Source organism: Scyliorhinus torazame, chromosome 4 (assembly GCF_047496885.1).
Source record: "Scyliorhinus torazame isolate Kashiwa2021f chromosome 4, sScyTor2.1, whole genome shotgun sequence".
NCBI lineage: Eukaryota > Metazoa > Chordata > Chondrichthyes > Carcharhiniformes > Scyliorhinidae > Scyliorhinus > Scyliorhinus torazame.
Genome location: NC_092710.1, coordinates 173,726,875 through 173,738,996, shown reverse-complemented (window position 1 = coordinate 173,738,996; position 12,122 = coordinate 173,726,875). Strand labels below are relative to the sequence as shown.

General features: G+C 45.3%; 1 protein-coding gene across 4 annotated transcripts in view; it reads right to left on the bottom strand.

Annotated features, from left to right (window-relative positions):
* LOC140410600 (pumilio homolog 2-like) overlaps positions 1-12,122 on the bottom strand; it is a 178,300-nt gene that overhangs the window by 38,406 nt on the left and 127,772 nt on the right. For all 4 annotated transcript variants that reach the window (XM_072498884.1, XM_072498885.1, XM_072498887.1 and 1 more), the window contains 3 exons: positions 11,460-11,605; positions 11,034-11,169; positions 5,371-5,514 (listed from right to left, as the gene is read on the bottom strand). In XM_072498884.1, the coding sequence (XP_072354985.1) occupies positions 5,371-5,514; positions 11,034-11,169; positions 11,460-11,605 (426 nt within the window). The remainder of the gene's footprint in view (positions 1-5,370; positions 5,515-11,033; positions 11,170-11,459; positions 11,606-12,122) is intronic.

The window sequence follows — 12,122 nt, the reverse complement described above, 5'->3', positions numbered from 1 at the left end:
CTGCAGGTTGTCGTCATTGGTACTGAAGTTGAAGGTCTGTCATTTCAACTTAAGTGTTAAGGATACACTATTAATGGCTGAGCATATTGCTAAAAGTGGCATGACTGGCACCTCAGGCTTCCTTTATAAGATAATGAAGTGCTGACTTAAATCACTTTTAGCTGAATCTCAATATAAATACCTGAATTGTGAAGAACGTTGAGCAACTGCTATGGGCCATAATAGAAGTCCTGTTAATGAAGGTACAACGTAGCATTGGCAACTTAAATATCCTGGATTGGCTGTATGGTCAATGCAAAGTGGCACTAGCTTGCTAAGTGAACACAAAGGTTAAATGAATTTGTTAGCGACTTCCGGTGGCGGCAACTAGAGGGGATGTCGCACCCACTTGAGATGTATTTTTAAGAGGTCAGACGTCCGGTCCCGGGGGTAATTTTTGGAGGACTGAAGAAAGAAAATAAGTCGCTAAAGAATGCGAAAAGGGTACGAGGAGCAGCTGTCAAGAAGGGGGGAAACGAGGGTTCGTCGTCGAGTGAGAGGGCCAACAAAAGCGCAAGAAGGCAGAGGCTGGGCCGCACTGCTTCCAGTGGAAAAAATGACCGAGGTGATGGCTGTGGAGCTGGAGAAGCAGTTTGCGAGGCACATGGAGGAAGGAGATGGGAGTCACACTGAAATCGTTGGTGGAGGAGGCAATTGCTCAGGTGAGGGTAGCTGTGGCAAAGACATTAGCTGAGGTGAGAGAGCAAGGTGAGAAGGTGAAGGAAGTGGAGGAGGCCATGTCGCAGCACAGCAACCAGCTCACCTCGATGGGGGATGAACTGCAGAGGGTGGTGGAGGCCAACAGAGCGCTTCGAGTAAAGCTTGAAGATTTGGAGAACGGCTCGAGGCAGCACAATCTGAGAATTGTGGGCTGGCCCGAATGAGCTAAGATGTTGGCAGAGTTGATGGGGGTGGGTGAGGACCCCTCCCAGTATGAACTGGACCAAGCTCATCGGTCGTTAAGGCCAAAACCCAAAGTAAATAAGCCATCAAGAGCAGTAATTATCTGCTTCCATAAATACCACGTGAAGGAGAGGCAGTTGAGCTGGGCGAAACAGAAGTGGGAGGTGCAGTGGGCTGGTGCTGGAGTTCGGATATACCAAGACTTGACGGTGGAGTTGGCGAAGAGACGAGTGATATTCGGCCGAGTAAAGGCGACACTGTACAACAGTGGGGTACGATTTGGTATGGTGTACCCGACAAAGCTGAGAGCGACGTACAACACCAGAGATTTTTATTTTGAAACAGTGGAGGCGGCTGAGGCGTACATGAAGGCAGAAGGCTTGGGACAGAAGTGAGGAGTGGAGCTGGAAGAGAGGTCATGGACTGTGATTGGGGAGCTGGAAAATGTATAAATGTTATGACTTTCTTTTCATTGATCTGTATTGTAACTTACTTGACTTCACCACCACCCTCTGCAGCTGGTCCCCCATCGAGGTGAGCTGGTCGCTGTGCTGCACATGGCTTCCTCCACTTCCTTCACCTTACCTTCTCACCTTGCTCTCTCACCTCAGCCAATGTCTTTGCCACAGCTACCCTCACTGAGGCAATTGCCTCCTCCACCAACGATTTCAGCGTAACTTCACATTGTTATAGAGTTTAAGTTTTTGTTTGGTTTGATTGGCATTCTTTGTTGCGACGGTTAGGTGTTACTTTATTGAGCTGTATGTGGATTGTTTTTCTTTTTCTTCTGAGACTAGGTGAGAGGGGACGGAATGAATTGGGGGGTGGAGGGGACCACCTGCACTAGCTAACTAAAGTCGGCTAGTGAACGGAGGTGAGGTGGGAGGAGGGCTGCGGTCATTGGAACCTGGTTAGCAGGTTTCGATGGGCCTGCGAGGCGAGCAAGGGGAGGGGCAGGGGCTTCGATACTGGGTGAGGTTTTTTCGAGAGGAAGTATAGGGGGGATTCTGGGAGGGAGGGGATTCGATAGTCACGTGGAACGTGAGGGGGTTGGGAGGTCCAGTCAAGAGTGCTTGCGCATCTCAAAAGCTTGAAGGCCAAGGTAGCAATGCTACAGGAGACTCACTTAAGGGTGAAGGACCAGGTGAGACTTAAAAAGGGCTGGGTTAGCCAGGTGTTTCACTCTGGATTTGATGGAAGGGCTCGAGGGGTAGCGGTAATGGTCAGCCAAAGGGTATGGTTCCAGATAGAGAAGGTGGTTGCAGATCAGGGGGGTAGATATGTGATTGAGAGGGGAGGTTAAGTGCATATGGTCCCACTCGGGACGATGTGCGATTCGTGAAGGTGTGTGGGGCCATTCCTGACTTGGACTCACACAAACTGATATGGGGGGGGGGGGGGGGAGGAGAAGAGAGAGAGAGAGATAGAACTGTAACTTGGTGCAGGAGCCAAGGTTGGACAAGCCGCTGGTCCCGTCAGGAGGGGGCGAAGGCGTTGGCTGGGCTAATGGTGGAAATGGGAGGGGTGGACCCTTGGTGGTTTCTGCACCGATGGAGCGGGAGCACTCGTTTTTCTCGGCAGTCCATAAGGCGTACTCGGGGATCGCCTTTTTCGTGGTGGGGCAGGCTCTGCTGGCTGGGGTTAAGGGGTCTGAATACTCGGCAATTGCAATATCAGATCATGCTCCGCATTGGGTGGATATGGTACTGGAGAAGGGGGTAGTACAGAGGCCGGGTGGAAATTAGATGCGAGACTGTTTCGGGTCTGAGGGTTCTGTGAAAAAAATTGAAAAATTGAGGAATATGTAGGTTTCAACTGTACGGGTGAGGTGTCGAAGGCAGTTGTCTGGGAGGTGTGGTGAGGGGTGAGTTGATCTCGTTTAAGGCCAGGGTGGACAAAGAGGAGAGGTTGAAACGTTAGAGGGTAATAGATGAGATGTTGGAGGTAGATAGGAGTTATGCAGAAGATAGGGATCCAACAAAGTTGGAAAAGAGGAAGGAACTACAGGCGAGCTTTGACCGACTATGTACCAGGAAGGCGGTGCGCCAATTGAGGCAAGCAAGGGGTGCAGTTTATGAACGTGAACGCAAAGGCATGTTAGTGGGTCAACTTCAGAGGGAGGCAGCGGCAAGGGAAATTGTCCAGGTGAGGGACAGGGCAGGGATGTTGGTGGTGGCTCCGGATCAGATTAACAAGGTCTTTGAGGAATTCCATGAGAGGTTGTACAGGTCAGAGCCACCTGGGGGAGACTGGGAGATGCAGAAATTTCAAATGGGCTGGAGTTACCCGAGGTTAGGGGAGGGGGACAGGGCTACATTAGATGCGGCGATAGTGGAGCAGGAGATAAAATATGCAATTGGGACGATGCAGTCGGGGAAGGTGGCAGGGCCAGATGGGTTTCCGGTGGAATATTATAAAAATTCAAGGATAAGCAGGCACCCCTGAGGGTGGGGATGTTTGAGGAAGCGATAGGGAAGGTGTTACCACAAACTTTGGACAGGCATCGATTTCCCTGTTGCTTAAAAAAGATAAGGATCCGATGGAGTGTGGGTCGTATAGGCCTCTATCACTTTTAAACCTGGACGCAAATGTATTGGCGAAGGTACTGGCAGGTAAGCTGGAGTGCCTCCCGAAGGTGATAGGTGAAGATCAGACAGGGTTTGTGAGAGGGAGGCAGCTCTTTTCAAACATTAGAGGGGTATTGAACGTAGTTCTGGCACCGGCGGAGGGGAAGGAAACAGAGGTGGTTGTGGCATTGGACAACAAGAAAGCGTTTGACCGGGTAGAATGGGAGTACTTGATGGCAGTTCTGAAGCAGTTTGGAATTGTGGACTGGGTAAAGCTACTGTATAAGGAGCAGAGGGTGAGTGTCCGCACAAATAACGTCAGCTTGGGATACTTTTCTCTCCACTGTGGGGCTAGGCAGGGATGTCCGATATCCCCTCTGCTGTTTGCACTCATGATTGAGCCGTTGGCCATCGCGTTAAGAAGTTCAGGCATATGGAAAGGGATAATACAGGGGGCGGGGGGGAGGAGGGGGTGTAGAACATAGGGTGTCCTTATATGCCAATGACTTGATGTTATACATGTCGGAACCGAGTGTGTTAATACGGGGAATATTGGTGCTGCTTTGGGTGTTCGGGTCTTTCTCGGGGTACAAATTAAATCTAGACAAGAGTATTTTGTGGTGTCTCGGATGAGGGGTCCTGTCATTCCGTAGGGCAGGGACTCACTTTAGATATCTGGGAGTGCAGGTTGCTCGGGATTGGGGGGGGGGGGGGGGGGTGTTCCGTAGGTGCAACAGTTCTAGTTTGGTGGGGAGGGTGAAAGCTGATCTGGTCTCGCTCTGTCACTGGCGGGTGGGGTACAGGCGAGTAAAATGAACGTGCTGCCGCGATTTTTGTTTATTTTCTAATGCCTGCTGATTTTCCTGCCAAAGGCATTTTTTTTTTTGAGAGAGATTGAAGGAATGATTACCTCTTTCATATGGGGAAGGAAGGTGGCCAGAGATAGAAAGATGCTGCTGCAGATGGAAGGCAGGCAGGGGGGTTGGGTCTTTCGAACCTGATGTATTATTATGTGGAGAATGTGCGGAGCTGGGTCAGAGGGGTTGATTCCCATTGCTGGAAGAGGTGCTGACGACAGGGGGACTGGAGAAGGGGTAGCGTCGGTGGTTTACGGGGCTATTTTGGAAGAGGATAAGGCACCACTGGAAGGGATCAAAGCAAAGTGTGAGAAAGAGTTGGGAGAGGGTATGGAGGGGGGGGGGGGGGGTTCTGGTGTGAGGTGCTCCGGAGAGTGAACACCTCCACCTCGTGCACAAGGTTGGGGCTGATACAGCTGAAGGTGGTGTTATAGAGCGCACCTCACAAGGGCGAGGATGAGCTGGCTATTTGAGTGAGTAGAAAATGTGTGTGAACGTTGCGGTGGGGATGGGGGTTGGGCTGTCTATGTTAATGGTGATTATGGGTGATTAAGATTCCTTTTTGTTTATGTTAACATGCGGGCTGTTGTTTGGTGGGAGGATGGGGTTGGTGTTATTGATAAGGGGATTGACATTTTATTCGTTACTGCGTATTGTTTGTTGGTGGGTGTAAATTTGAAGAAAAGTGATAAAGGAGAATAAAAAAATATATATATTTTTTAAAATGGATTTGTTAGCAATGATAGAGTATGTTGTGTAGTTACAGCACCCAATACCAAAGATGGCTGAACCAATGCATCATTATGATGCATTCCTGGAGATGCTCAATATTCATACAGAGCACGCACAACAACATTTTATACTGAATAAATTTGAGGGATTTTACTGTATCGTGTTCCGAGATTATTTTCTTCCAATGGAGCATCAGCAATATTCGGTTGGATGTGAAAGCTTCATTTGAAAATACGGAATTATTAGTACTCAATGTTTGCATCAGAACTTACCAGCTTGTGCTGCTGCAGAGCTGATGATAACAGGTGTTGATGCTACCAGCCTAACTGGTGTTCCTAATCCAGTCCTTGTTCCAGGGCCCACCACTAAGGCACCAGTTTGGTCATAGTAGGCAGCTGGGGCTAAGACTTGATAACCTAAGCAAAATAAATAAACACAAGTTAAATCTGCATTATGGTGTTATGCAACAATATCCCATCTCTTTCCCTAAAATGAACACAGAACAAGAGGCCACTCAGTATCGCACATACCTCAACAGAATTACAATTACACAGCTCTTCCTTGAGGTTTTTCCCTATCTGGTTCATGCTCTGCAACTACAAAGCTGAATAAATGTAATCTTTTTATTGAGAACTTCCCATCTCTCAGGAGGGGGCTTCAGGTCAACCGACATTCGACAACCTGCTTTGAAAACTCTGCTCGCATTTTGACAATCCACACCATTCTAAATAAAATAACCCACATCATTAAAAAAAATAAGTCAACTCTCTCTATTGCCCAGTGTTAATGAATTTTTAAAATTCCAGAATCTGAATCCACATTTTCATCAAAGTTTAATCAGTTCTTCCCTAGACCAAATCTTGTGACAACAAGTTTCATTGAAACCTGTCCATTAGTTTGAGATATATTGTTTGCAGATAAACAGACAAACTGACTAACAAAGGGACAAAAACAGTATCTCTGCTCATCTAAAGTGACAGAATAAAATGATTATTACTACCAACAGGACAAGTCCCATTGCTCCAAAAACGGAAAACACAGCTCATTACCTTTTGTTGTCAACTTATTTTCTCAGAAAATCCCTGCTACTTTCCTCAAATTAGAATTAAAACTTCACCACAGTATAATGTAGGTTTGGTTGAAACAGCTACTGCTTCGTTGTCTAATTTCAATTGCTGTCTGCTTGCAAGAAAGACATTACATGCAAAAGAAATTTCAATTGTTAACAAGGGTACATTCTAAAGAGGCCATTACTACACTTCAGCAAGAATTATTTTACTTTCCCATAGTCACCTTCAGTAAAATCTTTAAACTGAACAGCTTTATAGTCAATAGCTTTTTCTAAATTAAAAACAAACAAAACAACGTAAATTTACAGATAATTCCTCAATCTTTATCAGATTTTGAAACTTGGAAACACCAAATGGAAGTCATTTGACCCATCATGTCCATACCAGCTCTCTGCAAAAGCAGTCAGATAGCCCCACTCCCTTGTCTGTGCCCCATAGTGATATCCAGTTTTCTGGTGGGTAAATGCATGGGTATCTTCGATAGCAAGTTAGTTTTGCACTTATGTTATCGTTGACATCAGAACTGCCAGCAAGCCAAATTTTCTGGTGCAATATTTTGTACATACAGAATGAACAGCATCTTGGTTGTTTTCAGAGTTACTACTAAGCATAAAACGCTTCAACTGACGTACTGTGTCCAGTTCTGGACATCACACTTTAGGAAAGACACAAAGGCTTTAGAGAGGGTGCGGAAAAGATTTATGTAAATGATTCCAGAGATGAAGGAATTCAGACACACAGATGGGGCAGAGAAGCTGAGGCTATTCCCTTTAGGGAAGGTTGGAAAGAGATTTAATGAAAGGCGCTCAAAATCATGAGTGGTCTTGACAGAGCAGAGAGAGAATTTTCCCCCATTGACAGAAGGGTCAAGAACCAGAGGACACAGATTTAAGGTGATTGGCAAAAGATCCAGCAGCCGCACAAGGCACTTTTTTTTTATAAACACAGCTAGTGGTTAGCATTTGGAATGCACTGCCTAAGAAGGTGGAAGAAGAATTGTGTCTTTCAAAATGGAAATGGATAAGTGGCTGATAAGAAAAGAAATGCAGGGCTAAGGGGAAAGGATGGTGGAGTAGAGCAAGCCAAATTGTTCTTGCCGTCACAGCATGGACTAAAAGAGTTGAATGGCCTCATCTCTGTACTATGGGATGAGTACAGAGATCAGTCAACACCGAACAATGTAAAGTAAAAGGTTTTGAATCAGAAAAGATCCCCAGCGCAGGTTTTGTTTGATAAAAATTTTGAAATTGCTGATGAAGTAAATGGTACAAGTGTCAAATTAGTGGGCCTCGAGAGGGCAAAAAAATGTTTGTGCTGCTGAGAACATAGGAATATAATTTATAAAGTCTACTATTATGGTCAGTGAACTTTCCTATAGTTTTCTTTCCAAATTACAAATAAGCCACCCTACAAACATCTCACCTTCGCCTGTGTGTGGAAATTATGACTTATTACAGTATCTCTTGTCTGAATTCTTCCAGAGTAAACACACTCCTTACCTCCCCGCGTCTTTCCCCCTGCTACATCAAGATTTCAACTCAAGTTTGGTATCAATTACCACTTTCAGAGTTGCATCTTTTCATTTACTCCTTTACCTTTGGTATTGTTCTGACTGCACAAGAAAATATGTATGAACATACAATTAGGAGTAGGCCACTCGAGCCTGCTCCGCCATTCAATAAAATCATGGCCGATCTGATTGTAACTTCAACCTCTCATTCCTATCTACGCCCGATAACCTTTCATCTTGTTAATTGTTCTACTCGACACTGGAGAGACTAAACGCACACCGCTTTTCAGGTCCATTCGCAAGCAGGGCCCAGGCCTTCCTGTTGCTTGCCATTTCAACTCACCATCCTGGACTCATGTCCAAATGTCCGTCCTTGGCCTGCTGCAATGTTCCAATGAAGTACAACACTAACTGGAGGAACAACACCTCATCTTCTGATTAGGCACATTACAGCCTAATTAGCATGGAGTTCAACATCTTCAGAATGTGAGCACTCTCCTCCATCTTCACACCATTTTTATTTCTTTCAATTTATTTTCATTTCTTCCATCGATCTGTTTCCTCTCCCCACTATGGTCTCCCCTCCCCTCTACCCCATTTGGCCATCTGTTCCCTGTTCCTAGTTGTCCTTTGACATACTGCTTACCTCTGTTCTGCCATTAACATATTTGGATCTCTTAAAGTGCCACTGTCAGCATCCTTCTAAGTCATTATCACCACCATTTACATTTCCGGTGTCCACAACATCTTTGTCAATCTCCGCCTATCGCTGGCCCTCTATCCAGCCCCACTGGTCCGCACCCTTCCGCCGACTAGTCTAAATCTCATCCTATTTCCAGTTCTAACTTAGACAAAGAGTCATCCAGAATCAAAATGTTAGCTTCATTTTCTCTCCACAGATGCTGTCAGACCTGCTGAGATTGTCCAGCATTTTCTGTTTTTGTTTCAGATTCCAGTATCCGCAGTAATTTGCTTTTTAATTAAGAATCTATCTAGTTCAGCCTTAAAAATATTCAAAGAATCTTGCCTCCACTGTCTTTTGAGGAAGAGAGTTCCAGAGACTGAGAAAAAAATTCTCCTGATCGGTCTTAAAAAGAGCGACCCTTTATTTTTAAACATTGACCTCTCATTCTAGATTCTCTGACAATTGGAAAGATTACCTCCACATCCACCCAATCAATATCCCGGGGGATCTTATAGGTTTCAATCAAGTTGCCCCTTACTCTTCTAAACTCTAGTGGATATAAATCTAATCTCAAAAACCTTTCCTCATAAGACAAGCTGTCCATTCCTGTTATTAGTTCAGTATACCTTCCCTGAACTGCATCTAACACACTTACATATTGCCTTAAAAAAGGAGACCAATACCATAGAGCATGCCAGATGTGGTCTCACCTATGCCCTGTACAACTGAAGTATAACATTCTTACTTTTGTAATCAATTTCACTCACAATAAATGATAACATTCTATTAGCTATCCTAATTATTTGTTGCACCTGCATACAAGCGTTTTGTGATTCATGCATTGGGACACAGAACCCTCTGGCCCTCAGATCTCTGCAATTTCTCACCATTTAGACAATAAGCATCTTTTTTATTCTTCCTGTCAAAATGGAAATTTCACAATTGCCTACTTTGTACTCCATTTGCCAGATTTGTTGACCACTCACTTAACCTATGTCCCTAGCACCCATACGACCTCTTCACAATTGACTTCCCTACCTATCTGTGTCATCAGCAAATTTAGCAACCATACCTCAGTCCCTTCATCCAAGTCATTTCTCTAATCTGTAAAAAGTTGAGGCCCCAGCATGGATTCCTGTGGCATACCAATTGCCACATCCTACCAACCAGAAAAGGGCCCATTTATGTCAACTCTGTTTTTCGTCAGCTCGCTAATCTTCAATCCATGTCATTATGTTACCCTCTCCACCACAAGCATTTATTTTGCACAATAACCTTTGATGCGGCCGACGTCTTATCAAATGCCTTCTGGAAATCGAAGTACAGTACGTCTAGACTCCCCTTTATCCACAGCACATGCAACTCTTTCAAAGAATCGATTGAACATGCTTCTGTCATCATGAATTTAATGGTCCAGTATGTCCAATGCATGACAAAATGCTAGATTGATGTTCTGAAATAAAAACAGAAGATGCTGGATAATCTCAGGAGGTCTGACTGCATCTGTGGAGAGAGAAACAGAGTTTACGTTGTGAAACCACATGACTTCTTCAGAACTGAAGAGTCATATGGAACCAAAATATTAACTCTTTTTCTCTCCACATGCTGCCAGGCCTGTCAAGTTTATCCGACATTTTCTATTTTTAGTTCAGATTTTCAGCACCCGCAGCATTTTGCTTTTAACTGGTATTCTTTAGTTGTAATTACTTTTAGCAAGAGATGTAGGATGAAACTTTGATGAACTTTTGACCTGCATACTAAGTGAATAGGATAGAAGCCATGACTAGATTGGATTACCCAATCACTGAAAGAATAATAATAATCTTTATTGGTGTCATACATAGGCTTATATTAACACTGCAATGAAGTTCTGTGAAAATCCCCTAGTCATAGAACATACCGTGCAGAGGGCCATTCGGCCCATCCAGTCTGCACCGACCCACTTTAAGCCCTCACTTCCACCCTGTCCCCATAACCCAATAACCCCTCCTAATCTTTTTGGACACTTAATGGTCATTTAGCATGTCCAATCCACACCTGGCGCCTGAGGGAGAATTTAGAATGTCCAATTCACCTAACAATACGTTTAGGACTTGTGGGAGGAAACCGGAGCACCCGGAGGAAATCCACGCAGACACGGGGAGAACGCGCAGACTCCGCGGACAGTGACCCAAGCCGGGAATCGAACCCGGGTCCCTGGTGCTGTGAAGTAACAGTGATAATCACTGTGCTACTGTGCCGCCCCTTGATTGATCGGTCGAATAATCTTTTCAGGGTTTACTTTCCTATCTTCTCATGCTATGACAGGAAACCTACTGTAATTCAGAGCCACAGAGGCCAGAAAAATCCAATTCCCGTGATAGACTGGCCTATATCCATCAGGTTCACAATGAGGCTGCAAGAACTCACAATGTATTGGAGCTCTAATTCCTGCTGTCAAATGTTAAAAAAACGTGGAGGATGTAACTTTCAGGGGAGGGATGCTGTATTGCCCTCCATAGCCAATTAGCTTACCAACACTAATATAAGGAAAGACTAATTGGGTGAAGGAGTGGAGATCTCGCAGCGTCTAGGAAATTGCATGGGTCACTGAAGGTAGGGAGGGAGAAAAGTACTGCAATGTATCAAATGACTGGACTGTCAAATAGTAAACACAATCAACTTGTATACCTGGCATTCCTGTAGCCAGACCTTGGCTAAACGTAAGAGCTGAATTGGCAGCAGCAGCTGCTGCCAGTGAGTCAGCTTGTTGACCCTGCTGACTCTGACTTGGAGTGAGTGGACGTTGATTTCCACCTCGCAGCACCTAAGAGTATGTAACAATGAAAGTTTTACTACAATCATGATATACATCAGTTCATCAAATTTATACTCATCTTGAGTTTATATCAATACCAGAACAGGACTTGCTCTAAAGACAAGATAGCATTCCATTAAAAGCATAACCAGCATCCAAAGTCAACGAGTTAGTTACCCAAAAATCTAAGTAAATTTGATCGCATGAAGAATTCAATAAAATATTTATACATGTCTTTTGAAGCCATTTATTTAACACAAGGATGAACTAGCCATTGAATTTCAATTAGTATCACATACTTGTTGTTGCCCTTGCTGCGACTGTGCTGCAGTCTGCTGGTTGGCAGTATTGTTTGAGGCTGGCGCAGCTGTTTGCTGTTGGAACAGATTGGCTGGGTACACACTCCATGGAACTCCATAATACTGAGGTGGGACAACTGTGGGCCCTAGCACAAAATCACAGTGGTAAATCAGCAATTGTCGCTGTTCTTTATCCAGCTTAGTAGCTTGTTCAGAATTACCTTGTTCATAAATTCAAATGGAGGCCTCCAACTAAATTTTATGAGCTTGCCCAGTGAGTAACTAACCCAGAGAGGTCCCAGATCTGACCTCTTAGCAAACCTCAGATGAGGTAGCCTGAAACATCAGCGTCCCTGAGGGAAGGAGAGAAAATCGCTTGGAGTACCTACTCCTGGGGCGAAATTCTCCGGAAACGGAGCGATGTCCGCCGACTGGCGCCCAATACGGCGCAAATCAGATGGGCATCGCGCCGCCCCAAAGGTGCGGAATGCTCCACATCTTTGGGGGCGGAGCCCCAACCTTGAGGGGCTAGGTTGGCGTCGGACGAATTTCCGCCCCGCCAGCTGGCGGGAAAGGCCTTTGGTGCCCCGCCAGCTGGCACGGAAATGACATCTCTGGGCGGCGCATGCGCGGAAGCGTCAGCTGACAGCTTCCCACGCATGC